Source organism: Marmota marmota, unplaced genomic scaffold (assembly GCF_001458135.2).
Source record: "Marmota marmota marmota unplaced genomic scaffold, marMar, whole genome shotgun sequence".
NCBI classification, from domain to species: Eukaryota; Metazoa; Chordata; class Mammalia; order Rodentia; family Sciuridae; genus Marmota; species Marmota marmota.
The window spans coordinates 49,202,555-49,224,552 of NW_026000037.1; the positions used below are offsets into that span (position 1 = coordinate 49,202,555).

The 21,998-nt window shown below is 32.8% G+C and overlaps 1 protein-coding gene across 13 annotated transcripts in view; it reads left to right on the forward strand.

Moving 5' to 3' along the window:
• Window positions 1–21,998, forward strand: part of Slc4a10 (solute carrier family 4 member 10) — a 295,237-nt gene that overhangs the window by 173,908 nt on the left and 99,331 nt on the right. For all 13 annotated transcript variants that reach the window (XM_048812376.1, XM_048812375.1, XM_048812380.1 and 10 more), the window contains 3 exons: window positions 3,458–3,596; window positions 13,522–13,682; window positions 20,639–20,827. In XM_048812376.1, the coding sequence (XP_048668333.1) occupies window positions 3,458–3,596; window positions 13,522–13,682; window positions 20,639–20,827 (489 nt within the window). The remainder of the gene's footprint in view (window positions 1–3,457; window positions 3,597–13,521; window positions 13,683–20,638; window positions 20,828–21,998) is intronic.

A 21,998-nucleotide genomic window follows, 5' to 3' on the forward strand; every position in this document is an offset into this window, starting at 1 on the left:
ATATAGTAAACCCACCCATTTATGTATATAGAAGATCTGTGATCATGTAAGACTTGCAATTCTCACTTTTTTTAAGAGAGAGAGAGAGAATTTTTTAATATTTATTTTTTAGTTTTCGTTATCTTTATTTTATTTTTATGTGGTGCTGAGGATCAAACCCAGCGCCCCTCGCATGCCAGGCGAGTGCGTTACCTCTTGAGCCACATCCCCAGCGCATAAATGTCACTTTGAGCAGACAGTATTCATGATATCTCATCATAAAATAGCTTTTAGATTAGTTCAAGTCCTCTCATCAGTAATTAGAAACTCTAGTCTTATGTTAGTAGTGAAATCATTGAATTTGTATGACCAAAGTCTTTTTCTGCCTTCTAATGCCTAGGCCTGGTTATAGGTGGGATAACTGTAATTGAGGGAAGGGATGAAGTTGCTTTTAAATTTTCCTTATCTTGGATGTCTTTTCCTTTACTCCAGAGACTCTATTATCTTCTCAACACTATTTTTGATCCCTCCAGATTTGGAGCATAGGAAACAGGTGGAATTAATGGGTATGAAATTGGAATGTTCTTACTGCACTACCACTATTGCAAGCTGATGACACACTCTCCAGGCTTTGCAAAATTTGAGTTTGCTCGTTCTCTCCTAGAGAGTCTCTAACTGGCACTCTATTTTGCCTTATTGAATATTTCTCTTTATCCCCTAGATACTCAGAGTGGTAGATTCTCTCTGCTGAAGTTTCTTCATTTCTGTGACAGCCTCTTAAACTGCATCTAAGATGACCCCACATTCTATGTTTATTGATTCATTTTTCTCTTGCAGGTGTGGCCCATATGTGGCCACAGATACCATGTTCTTCAAAGCAGCGATCTCAGTAGCTAGGTAGACAATTAGACAGGGTCCCTAATAGTATCCCTATTATTGCCTAGAGAATGAAAGCTTCTTTGGTTCCCTGGGAGCTCCACTCAATTGGCTTGACAGAAAAGCAGATACCCTACTGTCCTGCCTTTTTAGTGGAGTAAAAAGACTGGACTCACATCTCAGATCTCTCTGTAGAAATCTATTTGAAAATGAGTCCACTGTTTCCTGTTTGCCTCACTGTGGGTGAAGAGTTAGAGCCATATAACTAGGTTTTCAGAAACACAATTTGTAAATGCTGCATGTAGTCTTAATCGCCCTTTGAATTGAAATATCTATTGGTTCTTGGTACTTCAGCTGAAAATTCTTTTTATCAATCTAATACTTTGCAATAAGATTACTAATTAGCATCAATAAAAGTAGACTATTTCAATTATATAATTGAATTAAAATATAGAATTCAAATGAACAGATTGTGTATGACATTCAAATAACATGAACAAAATTTTAAAGTTCAACTAAAAATGGAAAATATCATTGAGCTTCAAGGAGACTGGAGACATGAATTTGAAACAGAACCACCTAACTTGCCATCATTTCTTGATTTCATAAGATAGATAATCTGAATATCAGTTTATATCTCAAGTATAGAAAAGATAAAGAGGAAGGAAAGCCTCTGTGATCCAGAAATACAGGTAAACATTTAGTGAATCTGTTTCCTTAAACTGAATGTTGGGAGTATACCCGGATTATGTATTTCATGACAATAAGACCTCATATGAAAATGGAACTTTCCAAATTCACTTCTGTCATTATTCTTGTTATAGTGACATGAAAAATTTATTTGTCAACATAAATATTAACTTTTGTTCAGAAAGGGCCTAAAATAGAGAATTTTGGGGTAGGTCTACAGAAAAGAAAGTTATTTTCACTAATTATTGGGAACAATCCACTGAAGACCCTGGTTAATTAGTATATGAGTAATTAAAGCAGTATGAAAAACAGCTGATAATGCAAAGATGAGAGTTTGCTAAGGAATTTGTTTATTTCCAGTTATGATTCTACTACTGGCTTTTGTCAAATAGTATAATTATTTAAATTTGATTTTTATAGCTAACCATTTGTTGAAAATACAGTCTATATTCCAAATGAAAATAGCTAATTTGTTTGTTTATGGTTATAAAAGTAATACATGTTACTTGAACTTCCATTGTTATTTAAAATTAGGACAGACAAATCCCTCTTGCTCTCACTCCATTATCATTGATGACCACTCTACAGCATCTGATATTATTATTGGCTTCTTATTCTGTTTGAAATTGTCTTCTTTGTTTCCTGACACACTATTTTCCACATCAGATGAAAGCTCAATGAGGGCAGAAATATTTTTCCATTTACATCTGTCTTACTTATTTCCTGTTTAGAACAGTACTTGATGAAAGGAAGGTATCATTAAATATTTCTTTAATATTTGTCCTTTTTTCATATCTGTGCCTTCCTCTTCTGATTCTTCCTTTTCACAAATCTTAAACCTGACTACTTTCCCACCATTTAACAATTGCCCAGTCACAGGATTCTTTTGACAAATAAGATAGCAAAATTGTTAGGAACCTCATGAATCTCACCATCTGATTCTTATAATTTATTCCACTGTGTTTTAAAATATTATTTGCACTGAATTAATTCTACTTTAATTGCAAAAAGGAAATGTTTTCCCATGTTGTAAAAATACATTGAGGATATTTTGCTTATTTTCTGTATTTCTTTATATAAAATATGCATGTAAATATTGGCATAAGTATACTAAATGCTTTGAAACTTTATGCTACAAATGAATGTATAAGAACAAAAACAAGCCATGTAGAACTGGTTAGAACAAATAAATAAATAAATTCTAAAAAAACTAAAACCAAAATAACAACAGCAGCAAAATGAGGGCAATTATATTGAGTCAGGGAAGGATTTTCTCCATATTCAATATCCATATCTACCCTTCTCTGACTTGAAGAATTTTGTTTTCCTTATTAGTATAGCTAACTAATTCTATTTCCTATACAATACGTCTTGAATACCAATATAGACATTTTAATCATTATTTTACCATGCATTTTTAAAAAGTCAACGTTAAATTCAGTGTACTAGACCAAACTTACTTTTCATATTGACTGTATTTTTTGAACTTCCAGTTGTTTCTAAAGAAGATAAGATTTGTCACAATAATTGTAACCTGCTTGTTCCAGAACAAAACTGAAATCATTGAGCAAGTTTATTTTCTCCTTTAAAAAAGATTAAAAACAACAGCAACATCAAAAGCCTAGTATCTGTGAGGTCTTGGGTTCAATTCCCAGTCCTGAAAAAATGCCCCTAAACAACAATGACTAAAAAAAAACATTTTTGATAATTTTGCATCATTAAACTGATGACAAGTCACTGATAACTTTTCACGTGTTTATTTGCAGTCCATATTTCTTCTCTGGCAAAGTGTCTGTTGAAATACATTGCCCATTTTAATTGTTTTTACTGTTGAGTTTTGAGAAGTCTTTATATATTCTGGACATAAGATTTGTTGAACATGCAATTTGTTCGTGTTTCTGATTTTTCATAGACACTCCATCACAGCGAGTACAGTTTATTCTTGGAACCGAGGATGATGACGAGGAACACATTCCTCATGACCTTTTCACAGAACTGGATGAGATTTGCTGGCGTGAAGGTGAGGAAGCTGAGTGGCGAGAAACGGCCAGGTGAGGATTTTGGTTGAAGGTTGAAGGCATATTAAAGAATTTTTATGTTATTGGAAAAAGAATTTCCCACTTCAACGATTTCACAAACATCAGTGATTACTGCTGATTTCTGAACTTGCTCATCTGGCCTGGGCATATCCTATAATGGGATATAGGTCAGAATGAAATCTGAAGGCAGTAATTATAGTAAACAGTGACGCAGAGCCAGCAACAGCTGCAGTCTTAAAGATATACAGTAGCATAATTTGTGTGTCATCAACAAAACAATAGAAATCTAAAAGTAATTTATTTCTATCTTTTCAGCTGTTGGCTTGAACCCAAATTGGTGATATTACATGATAATTTGAGTGTGGGCTTTTTTTTTTTTTTTTTTTTTTTTTTTTAAGAAAGGGCAAATATTATGATAAGAGGCTTTAGGTATAGGCCTGGATTTCATGTCCTATTTAGTGAGGATAAAAATATTTCGTAATATGTTTATAAGATATGAATACATTTAAACAGAGTGTTTTATCAAAATGGTTTTTCTATAATTTATAATTCCTCTTTGTATGCTGCCAAATAATTAATGAATTAGTATAAAAAGTAATGAATGAAATTTCTTGCTTGCTTTTAACTCATTCTTGCTTCTTTAACATTTATGGAGTATCCATTATATGCTAGGTGTAATGGCTATAGAACAACTACAACAAAACCTTAGGTCTTTCCCTTAACAATTTTATAGTCTAACTTAAGTCAACAAATATTGTAAAGGCTGTAAATGAATGCTCTGGTTCAGGTATACAAAAGGAACTGTGGGCACAGCTAGGGTTGTCATTTACCCAGTGCTTCTCTAATTTTTATGTGAATACAAATCACCTGATATCTTGTTTGAAATGTAGATTTGGTAGGTTTTGGGCATGGAGTCTGGTCATGCTTTTCTAATGAGCTCCCAGTTGATGACATGTGTAGCAAGTATCTAAACCACAGGGCTGAAGGAAAGGGGAGCTGGATAGCTTCCCTGGCATAGGTTATTGCTCAGCCGACTCTTGAAGTTAACTGGGCAAAAAAGCAGAGGAGCAGGTATACGAGGAGGGGAACATGGTGTGTTATTGATTCAGGGTTTCCTGTTTTGTGGGGCTATCCTTTCCATGGCCAGACAGCTCTAATTATTAAAATTTTTTTCTGTTATTAGTGGACCTCAGATTGCAATAGTTTTCTGAAAGTTACAGAACTCTATTGGATCATGTCAAACTTGTAGGTTTATTTATTTATTGTCTTAACGATATCACATCAGAATTAATATGGAATTGATCATATAATCATGGTAATGAATTATGAATAATAAGGGCCCACATAATTTTTGTTTGATACAGTGGCCTTTACAGCTCTCTCTTATTTAAAAAATACTAAATAGAAGAAAACCAAAATGACTAACATCTAGTTCATCCATGTTGACATCTATAAAAATGGCTAATATTTGCCAATATTTGACATTAAAAAGTATAACATAGTAGAAAACCCGTATCCCTCTACCTGTATGCAGGTAGTTGTCTTCAAAGGCAACTAGTTAACAGTGTTGTGCATATTCCCAAAAAACTTCAGATTCCAAAATCCAAATTCCAAAATGCCCTTTTTCAATTTTTACAATAGGAATTATATAACACACGGTGTTCATACTTTATTTTTCTCACTTATATTTATAACATTTCCTGTATCAGCAACATAGACATACTTTTTTTTTGGGGGGGGGGCTACCAGGGATTGAACTCAGGGGCACTTGACCACTGAGCCACATCTTCAACCCTATTTTGTATTTTATTTAGAAACAGGGCCTCGCTGAGTTGGTTAGCACCTCACCATTGCTGAGGCTGGCTTTGAACTTGAGATTCTCGTGTTTTAGCCTCCCAAGCTGCTGGGATTACAGGCATGCACCACTGCACCTGGCTAGACATACCTTTTCTGCATTCAGCTGTATGGAAAAACTTTATATAACCTATCATGATAGACATGTAGACTGAGTTTTTCCCCCATAAAATTGTTATAATGTTTATTTACACATGTATCTTTTAGGTACTTATATAGGGTAAATTTGTAACAGTAGAATTTTATGTACCAAAGAAAGCAGACATTTTAGATATTGCAAAATTACCATCATAAAATGTTTTACTAATTTACACATCCACCAACAGTGTATGAAGAGTGACTTATTTCCCCAAACCCTTGTCAGGCTAAGTCATCAGTTTTAATTTTTTCCTATTTCATATATGAAAACATGAATCTCATTGTTTTAATTGGTTTTCTTTAATTGTTAGAGAGGTTCAATATCTTTTCAGGTTTTATTTTTTTCTGGTGTACTTATTGTTCATTCCTTTTACCCTTTTGTGTCAAATCATTCATTATTTTATTTGCCTTTTTGAATACTTTAAATTGGTGATATGTTATTTAGTTATTACCTCTGGGTTTTGTTTTTGTTTTTGTTTTGCATCAGGGATTGAACTCAGGGGCACTTGGACACTGAGGTACATCCCTAGCCCCATTTTATATTTTATTTAGAGACAGGTTTTCACCAAGTTTCTTAACGCCTCATCATTGCTGAGGCTGGCTTTGAACTCCTTTGAACTGCTTTGATCCTCCTGCTTCAGCCTCCCAAGCTACTGGGATTAAAAGTGTCCACCTCTGTGCCCGGCCAGTTATTACTTCTTTTAATGAAAATTTTACATGAATTAATCAGTTTTACTTATGATAATTTTTATTGTAATATTTTAAAAATAGCTGTTTAAAAGTTTTTATTTAACCTCATCAATTTGAAGATTAAGAACTTTCTACTTTATTTTTATTCTCCAACAATATAGAAAACTAACTACAAAGGAGCTTTAAAATATATATGTGCTCAGAATTTTTATTTGATGGCAGGAAAGCAATGTATAATAATCTTTTCCACAATTAAGTGATAGAACCTTTGCTCTTTCATGAATAAAGTTATTGATAAGGAAGTTAAGGTGCCCACCTTCTTGTTTAAGGCTGGGAGCATCTGTCTTTCACTGGTTATAGGAAACAGGTTAACCCTGATGACTTAAAGGAAGATGTGGTGGTTTTGATGAGTAGAAAACTCTAGTTACTTGGATTCACTTGAAGTTATTGTTAAGGCTTATATTTTGGAAGCTTTTCTATTCTTTAACCTCATCCTTAAACTGAGGAGTAAAATTGGAATATGTTTTGGCAATAGTAACTTCCTTATTCTTGGAATGGTTGGTGATTTTCACCTTCTAGGTCAGATGGTGATCCATTTCTTTTAACCAGAAACTTTCCAGTAACTTTTCCATCCTCATAAAGCTGGGAAGGGACAGAAGCAATACAAGAATCTAGCTTTGAGCTGGGGTTGTGTCTCAGGGGTAGAGCACTCGCCTCACATGTGCGAGACCCTGGGTTTGATCCTCAGCACCACATAAAAATAAATAAGTGAAATAAAGGTATTGTGTCCAACTACAACTAAAAAATAAACATTAAAAAAAGAATCTAGCTTTTCACTCTGTCACAGTTGAGCAGGTAGTATTGTATCATTCTCTAGAGGATTACATTGAAGAAGTTGTTTATCCTAAACCACCACAATGTATTGCTACTTATCTTTTTTTAAATTTATATATGACAGCAGAATGCATTACAATTCATGTTACACATATAGAGCACAATTTTTCATATCTCTGGTTGTATACAAAGTATATTCACACCAATTTGTGTCTTCATACCTATACTTTGAATAATAATGTTCATCACACTCCACCATCCTTAATAACCCCATGCCTCCTCCCTCCCCCTCCAACCCCTCTGCCCTATCTAGAGTTCATCTATTCCTCTTGTGTTCCCCCTCCCTATCCCACTATGAATCAGCCTCCTTATATCAAAGAAAACATTTGGCATTTGATTTTTTGGGATTGGCTAACTTAGCATTATCTTCTCTAACTTTTCCATTTACCTGCAGATACCATGATTTTATTCTCTTTTATTGTTGAGTAATAGTCCATTATGTATATATGCCACATTTTTTTAATCCATTCATCTATTGAAGGGCATCTAGGTTGGTTCCACAGTTTAGCTATTGTGAATTGTGCTGCTATAAACATTGATGTAAGACCCAGAATAGCTAAAGTCATCCTTAGCAGGAAGAGTAAAGCAAGTGGCATCACTATACCAGACCTTAAACTATACTGCAGAGCAATAGTAACAAAACCAGCAAGGTATTGGCACCAAAACAGACTAGTAGAACAATGGCACAGAATAGAGGACACAGAGACTAACCCCCCAAATTACAATTATCTTATATTAGATAAAGGTGCCAAAACCATACATCAGAGAAAAGATAGCCTCTTCAACAAATGATGCTGGGAAAACTTGAAATCCATATGCAACAAAATGAAATTAAACCCCTATCTCTCACTATGCACAAAACTCAACTCAAAATGGATCAAGGACTTAGGAATAAAACCAGAGACCCTACATCTAATAGAAGAAAAAGTATTACTGCTTATCTATAAAGAGCAAAGTTAATTATTTTAACAATATTAAGAAGGACCAATGTTTGTAGTCATGCTTTTGGAAGCTTAATGGTACAGCTGTTTGAGGTTCAGGGAGACATCTGATGAGCAGTCAAAATAGTAACAGACATTGAAGAGGAGGGTAGATGAATTTTGGCTGAGATACAACACTTTAGGGGTAAACAGAATATATTTATTGAGAACTTAGAAATTTAGTGGTTTTAAAGTGGCAGAAGTAATTTTGTTTTTCTAAAAGGACTAATTTGGGTTAATTCATGAATCCATCTGACTTTTCAAATGCAGTTTCATTCTAATCAATCATTAGCATTAATTTGAAGCACTTTTTTTTTCTTTTGGTTAATATTCCAGGTGGGATTAATAATTGTCTATCCTAACAGTGGAAATAAAAGCAATATTTTATCAGCACACTGCACCTGTCACATATCACATCTTGAATAATTTATGCCCACTGTTATTGCCAAGTGAAACTTAGGCAAACTTTTAGATTTTGAAGTTTAATTTTTGAATCATAATTATTTAATAAATGTTTCTGAAAACCAGCTGTTCACTTTTTAAAACTCTAAAAGAAGCATAAGAAGAGGCTAATGAAATCAACACAATTACAATGTCATGCATATAAATAGTATATCATGTTATTAATAGAAAAGTGAGTAAAGCCACCACAGCTGTGTGGTGATGGAGACAACATGTTCAACTCACTGTGGTTGCCCTTTAAAAATGCTTCTCACAGATGAGCTCAGAGGAAGCCAGGCAGGGGGTACACTTAGCCTCTGATACATACATGGTAGTGTGGAAAAGAAATATTACATCAAAACAGTTTTATTGATGTAGCGAAGATATTTGATACTCAAAATTTAGTAAATGTTCAAGTAATCTAGAATTTTTAGCAGCATGTGAAATGTGAAGATCATGTGAATTAAGAACATTGGGCTTAGATATGTTTCACTTTCCTTAAGAGAGGTTTAGGTGTTCTGTGATTATATATGTTATTCTCGAGCTCCACCCTAACCATATCCACCTCCTTCCATGTGCCCTAACTCTCCTAAGAAAGGATGTTTCATTTCCTCCAAAGCTATAATTTTGGATGATCTAGGAACTTCTTTCTGTATGGATATAATCAGAGAATAAAAATTCCTAGAAAAGTTGAACTGAGTTGGTGGTGATAGCATACACAGGAAGAGTTAACTTCTCTAGAAAACATTTATTTCTATCTGGAAAAAGAATTTTCTTTTGTATATTTTCAATTCAAGTATTGTACAGCAGATTGTCATTGACTTAATCCTCAAAGAATTCATGAAACACTTATTTAATGTTTAGTAGAAAGAGACTTCAGTGTGCTAATCATGGATGAAAACAGATCTAGACATACTGGAAGAAATTAAAATAATCTGCTCAGGGTTTAAATCTTCTCCCATCCCATATAGAAAATGTCATGTATTTGGCCTTCAGCTTTTTATTCGTTTTATTTTTTGTATCATCCATCACATCACATTCATGCTCTGAGACTCCTATTTGCTTTGGTTTGCTATTCAAACAAATGTCAGCAGAGTTTATTTGAAAACTGGAACAAATTGCAGCACTTTAGGTCATTAACTGCAATCAGACATCTTGCAACTCATAGTATATTTAGGGACTAAATAGACCTAATGTGTTCCAAACCTGTTTATGGGATAAAAAAACAGAAAAGAGAGACATACTCATGTGGCATATATATGATTTTATAGTCTCTTTAAAAGTGTTTGTTTAAATGTCTCTTAAAACTTTTGACATCATTCTGGGGTTACTGAATCGTGTAATGTTTAGTATCTTTAGTAACTTGATATTTGTTACTTGTGGGTTCCTTTTTATGGAAAGCACCTTCTGTCTTCTATAATACTCATAAAATCTATGGGTACATCAAACCATCCATGCATGTAACATATTTGGTAATTTAAACTACCAAACTGCTTGGAACTTCCAGAGACTCCATCCCTTCTTATCAGGGTTCTTAAAATTGAATTTTTTACTTTCAAAACAGCCAAATGAAATGATGTAAATGTTTGGTCCCTTATTTAATTGTTTTTACTATTATTTAGAAGTAAAATTTAACTATAACTTCCTTTTAAGAAAGGGCTAGACCATTTTATATGGATGAAGAGGCATATGAATATTAAAAAAAATAAAACGTTATTACAATTTACAAAAAATACTATTGTATGGGTCAGTTTTACTGATGTAATTAAGAAATTAGGAAACATGATTTTTAGTTCAGGGTCATGTACAAACACTCTTCAGGTATCCACTCGAATAAAAATTTTAAAGACAAAATTTTAGAAGCAATTTTTTAACATGTGGATGGTAGAAAGTGCTATAACTCCAGAAATAATAAATGGAGGCCATCTTCTCATAGGAAAAAAAAATCTATTTCACCTCAAACACGATTAATATCCTTTCATAACACTATGTGTTCTTTGCCACCCAACATATTAGAAACTAGATTTAAAATCCAACATGATTCTTCAATCAAATTAGCACTAGCCTAAGTACCTCTATATAGTCTTTCTTTTGCTCGTTTTGTCTGAAAATCACATCATGTCAGAAATAAATAAGGTGACAGAAGACTTAATAAAAGTTGCATCTATTCCTTTGGTGCCACCATTTTGTGGAACATTTCATTATAGTCCATTACACAGAATAGGATATTTGGTTCTTACAAAGGAAAAATATCTATTTTTTTCTAGCATAGTAGGTAATAAAGAAAACAAATATAGTCAGTGTAAAAAAGAAAGGGAGAAAATAAGAACATTTTTCAACTTGAGATTGTTTTTAGACATGGACAAAAATTAAATGTTCAATCAGTTTGTACTATAAGAATTAACATAAGATCTTTGAGCTGAAAAGAACCATAATAAATTCAACACAGGCAATTATATTATGGTGAGAAATATGCACAGACTGGGAAAAATAAAATTAACAACATCCTGGAGTTGAATCCTGCTTTGACAAGATCACTGGCTAGGTGATCTTGGACAAATAATTTAATGTGCTGAGTTTATCACATTTTTATTCAGATGAGAAAATTGTAACCCAGAGAAGTTGAAAGAATTTTCCTTGGTCACATGGTAGCTTAATTGTAGAATATGGACAAACCTAGCTTCATTTTTATTCTCAACAAGTCCAAGAAACATTCTACAAAACAATTCTGCCTCAAATTGTCCATCAAGAGGTTGATTCTTTATGATGCTGACATTCATAATGTGACCATGGCCTTAGTAATTTATTGATAATTTAATAATACTTACTAATTCTAATTTATTATATTTATTAAAATCATATTCACTCTCACCAACAATTCTAATTAAGATTTTTATGCTAGATGAATAGCTAAAATGGTCATCTAGATCAACTGATATCATCTGAATTATGCTAAAAATATAATGAATCTCAATGGTTTTAAACTACAAGTTTGTTTGTTTTAATGGCTCATTGTTCATCTGCATCATGGGATCAGTGGAGGCTCCTCTGTTCATTATAGTTACTTAAAGACTCTGATTGATAGAGAAACCTCTGTCTCAAACATTGTTTGTTTTCATGCCCAGGATAAAAGAGAGCTCAGAGGCTCTCAGCAAGAAAATACTCCAATATGGAATTGGCACACATAATTTCTTCTCTGAATTCATTGACCAGAAATCATTTTCACCATCATTAGTCACAGTGACATGCTCTCACCTGGTTAAAAAGGAGCCAGGTAGTAAAATCCTACTCTTTAGTAGGAAAAGGGGAGAACCAGTTACAGTTCATGAGCAATATTGTAATATTCTTCATGTGATGTGTGAGGTATTGTGGCTCTGTTAAGGGCTGAAAAGCTTTAAGAATCACTAACATGAAAAATTTCTAACTGTGTAAATAAAAACATCTATAAAATTGCCAACCTAGAAGAGGATAACTTTCAGTGACTTGGGGCTGAAATGTCAGTTTTTTTCCAACCTCAATATGTTCTCTATAGGCATAGCTCTTCCTCCCTGTCTGCAAACTTTGCAGGATTGGCTCTTGTTCCCTGTTGCTTTCCTTTTCACTTCCTGACCATTTTTTTCCCTCCTAAACACCACCAGACACAGATGCAAAGCTGTCTTTTTCTTTTTTTCTTTTCTTTCTAAGAACTCATTGATCTCTCTTGCTACTCTGCACATTAATTATTCTGAAAAACTCATTGGTTAGTTACTTTTAGATGTTCCATTTGATTCCCTGTCTAGTTACTACCACACATTTGTCATCTGTGGAGTTGGGTCATTTGATTACATAAAATATCAGTATAATATTATATATAGAACTTCTGTGATATTGCATGATGAGAGGATGTAGGGCCCAAATGACTAAGGACAGATGGAATGAAGGAAATGGTGGGAGATTGAGGGAAAGGCAATTTAGGATAGGGTTCATTAGAAAGGAATTAAACTGGTGAACTATTAGATTAGAGAGCAAGACCCTAAAGTATTGAGTGGTTGCTGCCAAAGTAGTAAAATCATTGGTTTCTCTTTATCTCTTCTACTAATCTTGCTTACAAACCATTCCCAGGTATTACTATTCATTTCACTCTAAGAAGGCAGTAGTGCCTCATTTGGCATCACAGCATCACGGTTCTCTTCTTCTGCTTCCCTGGAAGGAACACTCAGGGAATGGAGTCTTAGTTCAGTTCTCACATGTTCAGAGCCTAGGAAGTTTCTTTCACTAATTTTCATTCAACAAGCCTAATAAAAACTTCTCCTACAGAATAGGCAACAAATTATAATAGCCTCCCTAAAATTTGAATGGGAATATTATCAAGAACTAAAATATTTAGGCTTAATTTCTTCCACTAAACTAAATATTGTATTCTTTTATTTTCTTATTCAATTAATATTATCTTTACATGAAGAAGTATGCTGTCTTTTTTAGCCCTATATCAGATTCATGGTGACCACTGGTTGTTCAGAGTTAGAAAAATTAACAAAAGTAATAAGAGCTTCCTTTGTTTTTAATAATCTTTCAATTACAAAATGAATGTTTTTTAATGAAACTAAAATGAGTAACTTGAATGAGATTTTACCTACTTCCCAAACCCATGAAACTAAGAAGAAGCATGAAAAAAATCCCTGGTACCAGGGATTGAACTCAGGGGCATTCAACCACTGTGTTGCATCCCCAGCCCTCTTTTGTATTTTTTTATTTAGAGACAAGGTCTCACTTAGTTGCTTAGGGCCTTGCTTTTCTGAGGCTGGCTTTGAACTTGTGATCCTCCTGCCTCAGCCTCCTGAGCTGCCATGATGCCTGGAAACATGATTATCTTTCTATTTATAACTTATATAATTGTCAAAAAGGATCACTCATCTACAATATAAAATTCAATGTGCTGATAAAAATATTTATTTGTATAGGTGGTTGAAGTTTGAAGAAGATGTGGAAGATGGAGGGGAAAGGTGGAGCAAACCATATGTGGCTACTCTTTCATTGCACAGCTTGTTTGAGCTGAGAAGTTGCATTCTGAATGGAACTGTGCTGCTGGACATGCATGCCAACACTTTAGAGGAAATTGCAGGTATATCCTTTTCTCCTTTGTCTATTTTGTTTCTGTGGATTCAGCTGATTTTTATCACTCTCTTTTCCTTTTTATACCTGTATGAGTAATTCCATTCATGTGAACTTTGGAAAACAAATTCTCATGATCAATGTCTGGAGCCTTACAAGTCATCTTCTACCCCTTAACTTGAGGTAAAAAAAATAAAAAAAGAATCTCAGAGAAATGTAGTCTAGATGGTTAGTGATGACTCTAGGGCAAGAACCTAGAGGTACTGACCCCCATTTAGTATTTATTTATCACTTGTATTTAGATTAACACCATTAGAAAACTGAAAGAAAAAAAAACCTAATTTTTCCAATATTCCAAAATATGAAATAACCACATGAAAAATTTCAATAATTAGGAAAAATATTGGATTAGAATGGGCACAGAAAGATACAGCCATTTATTTTAAATTGAATTAAAACTTTTACATTCTAGAGAAAGCCAATTATTGCAGCCATGCTTCATAATTTACCACTAAGTTTAGACTCTGGGACAAATGATTTGTACTGGAATTCTTTTATGGCTTTATGCACCATCAGTTGTATTTGTGAAATGTATCACTGTCGCAGAAATAGAATCAAAGAAAGAAGACACGGTGTAGCAGAATAAAATAATACAAAAAATACAGAAATCAGTTTTGAAAGAGTATAAATGAAATGATTAATGAAGATTTTAAAAATAAAAATAAAGAAAAGAATAAGGCAGGCTCTTTTAAATTCCTACTTTGGGAAAAAATAAAATTATTTTTACGTGGGATTTATTTATGAGATAGAAAGATTTAAAGGAGGCTTTAATATGTTAATTATATTGCAGAAATGGGGAAAAACTCCCCAAACTATGTGTGTGTTTTTTAAAAATCACAAATAAGAGAAAAATGAATTGGTATTTAATCATCATATTAGAAAAATAAGGTATCTAATTTAATTTCTAGAACAGCCCATAAAGTAGGAATGATGCCCAGTTTTCAATGAGAAAATGGAAACTAAAATTTCCATGGCCCAGATCCATCAAAAGGCCTCTGATTTTAAGCCCAGTGTTCTTTCTTTTATATTAAACTGCTGTCTGAAGAAAAAGTAGATGTTGAAGTAGATGTTGCCTGCATTTTAATGGTGGTTTAACCATTTTATGAATTATTGATTTGGGTCATTTGTGGTGATAGACATGCATATATTGAACCACCTCAAATCAAGAAAAATAAGCCTTCTTCCCTAAGAATATACTACATATAAAGAAGTTACCCTTTACAATACATATATGGAGGCTGAAAGACTATATGAATTTAGAGTATGATTTTGGAAAAACACAGGCTATACTGATGGTTGACACTAAATCAAGATTTAAAAAGGTCAACTTAGAAATGTGCAAACCTAAGAATGTAGGAATAGTAGCTATTTCCCTCAATTTCTTAGTTTTACATTTTAGGTCTTGTTGATATTCAATAAACAGTTTTTGTATTTTAAAATGGTGGCTTTTCCTAAACTTTGAAGTTTAGGAAGCTCTAAACTTTGTATATAATCTTTGAGATACTCATAAGAAACTTGTAGTTTAGTATTATCATTAGCCTTATTTCTTAAATATAGACACTAATAATCTGAAAGTTAAAAGATTTTGCCTTAAGGAGTTCATTTCTTCTGCTTCACTTACCGATGGCATTATCTTTGAAACTGACTAATCCAAATAAGTTTTATATTGGCTTTATTAATGAAATCGTCAAATTCCTCAATCTGTCAAAATAAGCCTCAGGTAACATACTCTTCATATATCTTTACCAGGCTTTAAATTTCTTAAAGCATATAATTTCTAATGCTTTTTTCAGGAAGTTATTCTTACCAGGAAATCTTTTCCCAGTAATTTGACTAAAGCTCTGTTGCTCATTTCATCGGCTTAGTTCAAATTTACTGTCTAAAATTATGTTTCTTTTCCCTACCCTGGCCTCCTTCTCTAAGTTAGTTCTGTAGAATATGTGAAGATTAGCCGTGTTAAATCTAGCTTTTTCAAGCAAATTGCATTCTCTATGTCTATTCTTACAATGAAAGTAGTTCAATGGAAGCTTGATACCCTAAAATAGCTTTTTTAGTATTCTTTCTGCCTTTCTAATTAGTGTCTTTCTGACTCTGAAGTAGCCCAACTTGAACGTCCCACTTTCAGTGAGGAGCACCTTGTAAAATGTTGTTCAGGATATGTCAGTAGTTTAGAGCTAACATCCTAACATCATGTAGAAAATAATGGTACAAATGTTTGTTTTGGTCATTTTACCTTAGATTCCTTTTCAATTCTTAATGAGAAATTTCTTCTCACCTAGTAAGCATAATTTAATTTTATTTAAATTAAAAGTTATTTATTTCTGCCCTCAATAAAATCTCACTATTTTCTCCTTACAGCTTGTAATCACTTTCTTCTTGTTTATACTTACTGCTCTTTTCATGTTATGACAATTGAGCTGCATTACTAAGTGTGTAATAAGTAAGTCTGTTTTACGTTTTTAGGATTTCTGACTTGGCAAAGAACTTTCATATCCATTAATGTAGTTTATTTTCACAACCTTATGAAGTAGGAAAGAGGCTATTTGCCCCTTTTTAAGATGGAAATAATTTCTTTTGATCAACCCATAATCATAGATTTTTTTTGTTCTGTTTATAATAAATTGTGATCAGAATCATTAACAATAAGACTTGGAAGTTTTTTCCCTCCTCCTGTTTATCATTACTTTTTCCATTTGTTTGGCAGTTATAAACTAGGGACATATATTAGTCGATTGTTTTCCTTTTCCAAAAGTTAGATTAAAAGTTTATCTTCAAGGACGCTAGGCCCTAGTACTTTGTGAATGCACGGCTCTGAAGTACTGTTTTCTACATGTTTCCTAGTAGAGAAATATGCCCTAGATATTGTTTTGGAACGATCAAGGATTTTTATATCAGTGTTTTGATGTTTTTGACAGACTTAGATAATTCCTTAAGAGATTTTGTTAGAATTAGGAGCAGAAAATCCCATTTGTATCTGGCAGGTCTGTCAAGAATTTCTGGTATAATTAAAGTTGGATTTTCTCTTGGATAAAGTTAATTTAAAATGTATCTATTTCCCAATGTTTCAGCAAACTCAATAAATCTAAACTTCAACCTTAAAAACATTACTTAACCTTTTCAAATCCAAAATTCCCCCAGACATATTTTCTTACTGTAATTTATTCTGATGTGGAGGCTAATTTTATTGAAAATACTTCCTAATTATATTTATATACATTATAGACAATTTAATGATCTATGTTAATCTCTTTGAAGTTCAGCTTTATAAAGATTAAAAATGAAAATATGCTCTTTCCAGCGTGAATACTTTATCCTGATTCTGTCAATGAAAGTTACAGAGAAATTAGAACCAAACTAAAGTTAGTACCATGAACAAATGATCAATCATAGCTTTCAACTCATTGAAGTAACTTCCGTTGTTTAGAATCTTTTATTGAAATATAAATCCACACAGTTTGTTCCACTGAATATAAACTGCAGACTTGGGAATATAGGACTAACCGTATACTTTTAAACACATTTGTATTATAAAACTCTTTGGTCTGTGAAGTAAGTGTTCTATGGTGGTTTATATTTTTACGATTTTAGTGCTGGCAACCAAAAGCTAGAATTCCAAAATTTCATGTTCCCTACTCTTCTCTCAATTTTTTTTTAAGGAAAAGACAATGGGTTTTCAAAGTACTTATATGATAATCTTGAAAGAGGCATAGATTTATATAGGATTTGCAAAATCTTTTGATCTCTAAGAGCATTTCGTAGTTAGGATGGACTGATGAGTGCCTGATATTAGGAGGAGAAATAATTTTTCCTTTTTCTGAGGCCTTTTTACATAAATGATTGTAGTTTTTCTAGCACCTGCTTAACAATAGAATAGGGTGACCTATTTATCCTTTTTCTTCTTGCTTCTTCCTTTATCAAGATCCTGGCATTGTGCTTTGGCAGGCGAGACTGTATCATTTAGACATCATAGCCTGCTGAGATTGCAGGACTTGACTCTGGGCCCAAAGTGATTATGGTCCATTATCCTTTCCTACTTTTCAAGTTAATTCTGATATATATTATAGTGATGAAGAGAACAATGTAAGTGATTATTGAATCAGATTCCCATTGGTACTTAAATCTCACCCTAGTATAAGTTATATTCATCAACAAGAAGATTAGCTTTTCTACTTCATTAATGGGTTATTTGATGATGTTATACCTCAAAGGAGTTTAATGTATATTTTGTGTAACTAATGAGCAGATAAGTATTTTTAAAAATATTTACTTTCTCTTATGTAACTGTTTAAAATAAAGACATCATTGCTGAGAAACTGTGAAGCTAGCAGTCTATGAATCTTTGTAGTGCTCAAAACTGAAAAAATTGTAGCTTATTAGAAATGAAAAATTATAAATATGTTCACAGTTTATTATATAATTAATTTTTATGATTAATTAGAATATCAAATAGGCAATCATACCATGGCTTACGGATGAAATTGCCTTATAATGATGTCATATTGGTGTTTTAATAATCTATTTTAAGTTATTTTACGAAGCATATATTATAAGCATATTTTATACATATTTTTTCCATCCTAGCAAGGATTCAGTATAATGTCATATATTTTGAATATTTATCAGATCTTTTATTTTAAAGTAATTTAGGGGCATTATAACTACTGATCTTCAAAGAGTTGACAGATGGATTTAAATATTATCTTAATATTATATATCTTCATAATTGAAAGTGACCTTTTGAGATAGTTATAGTGGCTGAAATCTGAATATTTCACATATTTATTAAGGCTGACTACCAAATATTTATTTTCACCTCTTTTCATGGGAAATAGTAAATCAATAGAGCAAACTATCTATATCCCACATTCCAAACGTGGCCTGCAGCCCTATCTAATAAGGCTTTTTAGCTAAAAATGTTGATTACATTTTACATGGTTGAAAATAATAAAAAAAGAAAATTAGTATTTTTAAATGTGACATTATGTGAAATAAAAATTTAAGTAACCATAAAAACATTTTGCTGGAGCACATCTGTGCTCATTTGTGTATGTTGTTTGTGGCTATTTTTGTGCTATGAAGACAGAGTTGAGTGGTTATGCTGGAGAGCACATGGTCCAGAAAGCCTAAAATTTTTATTATCTGCCTCACTTCAAAAAAGAGTGTCTACGTCTGGTTTACAGAATTGACTCTTCAGTGAAGGGCAGTTCTTAATTAGTCTAAACTAATTATGTGAAGCCTGGTTTCATTGCAAATGACTGATTCTGGATGGGCAGGGCTTTGTCAGTTGGACCTAGGAGAATTTTTCCCGTCTGGGGGAAGACCCTTTTAAGAGACAATCACAAAAAGTTAATCAAATTTCTTGTTGGATATGAGCAAGGACATATATTTCCTTGTTGCTGACTGCTACCTTATGTCCATAAGGAACACCAGGTGGAGGTTAAAACTTACATGTAGAGGAGAGAAGCAGGCAGAACCACAGAGGAATGGAATCAAAGCCAGCCTAACTTGAGTCTTCCTATTATGTGAACCAACAAAATTAATTATTTTAGCTCGTTTGATATGTATTTTCTATTATCAGCTAGCCCAGCTTTTTCTCTATAACATATACTATAATAAAATATGAATGTATTAAAACTACTGCAAATTTCAAGTTAGGGACTCATAGCCTAGTTAAAGATTATTACAAAGAAAATCTTGTATTTGGAAATATTATTTACCAATAGCTTCAATATTCCAATTGGTGCATCAGGTGCTTTATGTCATTAGTCCTGGCAAAAATATGAGATATTGCTACCTTCCCCCTTATGAATAAGCATATTCAATTTTGTAAGGTCACAGATGGAATGTGATAGAGTGAACCAGGTCTATCTCCCTCATCCTTTTTCCTTTCACATTGAAAGAAAACAATAGCATATAAGGGAGAATTCTGCTAATTTTGAAACCTTCAGTGTCCTCAATGAGGCAGTGGAAATGATTCATTGTAATGTGTTTTACATAAAGAGTTAGTGCCTCAGAAATTAATCACAGTTATATTTGATAATCTTAAACAAATTGCATTGAGATTTATTGAGGTGATCGGTTATATTACTACTTAACTCAAAATGCCTTTACCTAACCAATTCTTTTATGGGTATTTCTGATACTATGTGTGGTAAATGTCAATCTCCTTAGTGATAGCCTTCTGAAATTTTACCATGTTTTGCAGTTATAGGTCTTTTTAAATTTTTTTATTTTTTTTAAGTTATAGGTCTTTTTATCTAAACATATTTTCAAGGAAAAGTTTGAGAAAGGAATGATTTTATGTCAATTTGAAGTTGAACTGTTTATTCTCCAAATGTGGGCAACTAAACAGTTGCCTGGTCCTCCATGCACTATATTTTCACTTAAAGAGGAAACAATAAAATGGAAGAAAATCATATTAAATTATATTAAAATATAAGTATAAAACCACAATTTCAGACATACAAATTATTTTGATGCTACCCCTACAAATATTCCCTCCCATCAGTGCAAACAACAAAGAACATAACTTTTTTTTTTCAATACAACTATGTCATTTGGGGAAAAAATACGAGAATTACATATTTAAAATTAATTAATTCTAGAGGAGTTTCCTTCTGGAAACAATCCAGACTTTGAGAATAAAACCTTTTTCTTATTTTTTTTTGTAAAAAATTTAATTAAATGGTTTATGCTCAAAAATGCATGTGTTTCTTATTCGGCATTCTATATGGGAAGATAGACTTCTGCTTATTAATATCATACCTATATATTTTCAAAGGAATTAATTCCTATTTCAAGATCAAAACTAGTATTTAAGGTTTACAGTTTTGGACCCAGTGGTCCACTGCCAGCATAGTACAACAGGAAAGCTATGCTCATATTCTCTTGCCTTCCCTCCTTCAGATATGGTCCTTGACCAACAGGTGAGCTCAGGTCAGCTGAATGAAGATGTACGTCACAGGGTCCACGAGGCACTGATGAAACAGCACCACCACCAAAATCAGAAAAAACTTACCAACAGAATTCCCATTGTTCGATCCTTTGCTGATATTGGCAAGAAACAATCAGAACCAAATTCCATGGACAAAAATGGTAAATGTTTCCTTATTGTGCTCTTTATATCTACTATAGGTCTCTAAACTATCAGTGCTTCTATATCTTTAAAACATATTTCACTTGAAAATGTTTTATTACAATTCATATTGTTATAGTGGAATTATTTCTTTTCATAGTCATATACTGTATATGCAGTCTTATTATCAAGTATCAAATTGTAGAAATTTTAACAAGGAATTTAAGTTTCTTGAAAGGTTCATGAAAGAATGCAAAGAAAATATATCTAATAAGAACTTACACATATGAATGCAGCAAACATAAATGGAGCATCTCTGGCATCTTAAACAAGTAATGCAATGCTTCAACTTAATGCCAAAGGTGGTCTTTAGTTAAAATGAATAATGCTTACCATTTAGTGTTTGTGGAAAAAGATGCTGGCCTCATGTTGCTCACAGTCACTGAATTCCATTAGAGTTAGCAATTGAAAGCCCACCAGCACGCTGCATGTGATTCTACCTATGTTAGGCCTCATTTCTACTCATGGGCTCATTGTTGTGTGCTGTGTGGCATCTTCAGTGGAGCCTCCTCATGGATCATCTTCACATACTATTATTTTACAGAAATCATTGACTTACTTTGACTTCCACTTCAGACTGTTTTATCTCCTGTATTCTTTGTTCTCCCCTTCCATCCGTTTAATCTTACATAGACCACACTAAGAAAGCCACTTAGAAATTTCGGTATCATTTATTTTCCATTAGTCTCATTAGGGTAAATGGAGTTACCATGAGATAAAAATGAGTTTGTTAATCTTCCATCAGCTATAAAAGTACTAAAGCACATGTGTTGACAGCATGGACTAAATCTTGTGTGATTTCATTCCTTTTCAAAATCTTTAGTGATGTCTTAAACACAAATGTATGAAATTGAGTTTTCTCTAGACTTTGCTCTGTATGGAAATTTTCACCAGTTTTCATACTACTGAATCAAATATACACAAACAAATACAGAAGAAATGGTCTAAGGTATCACTCAATTTTGTTTCAGAATATAGGTCTAGTTTCCAATAGCAAGAAACTTATTTTTAGAAGTCCCAATGACTGAAGATGTCATTGTTATTGTATAGAAGGATCTATAGTTGTGCATACATAAAATTTGCAAAAATTGTAATGAGCACTTTATGGTTTATAGCAACTTAAGATTACAA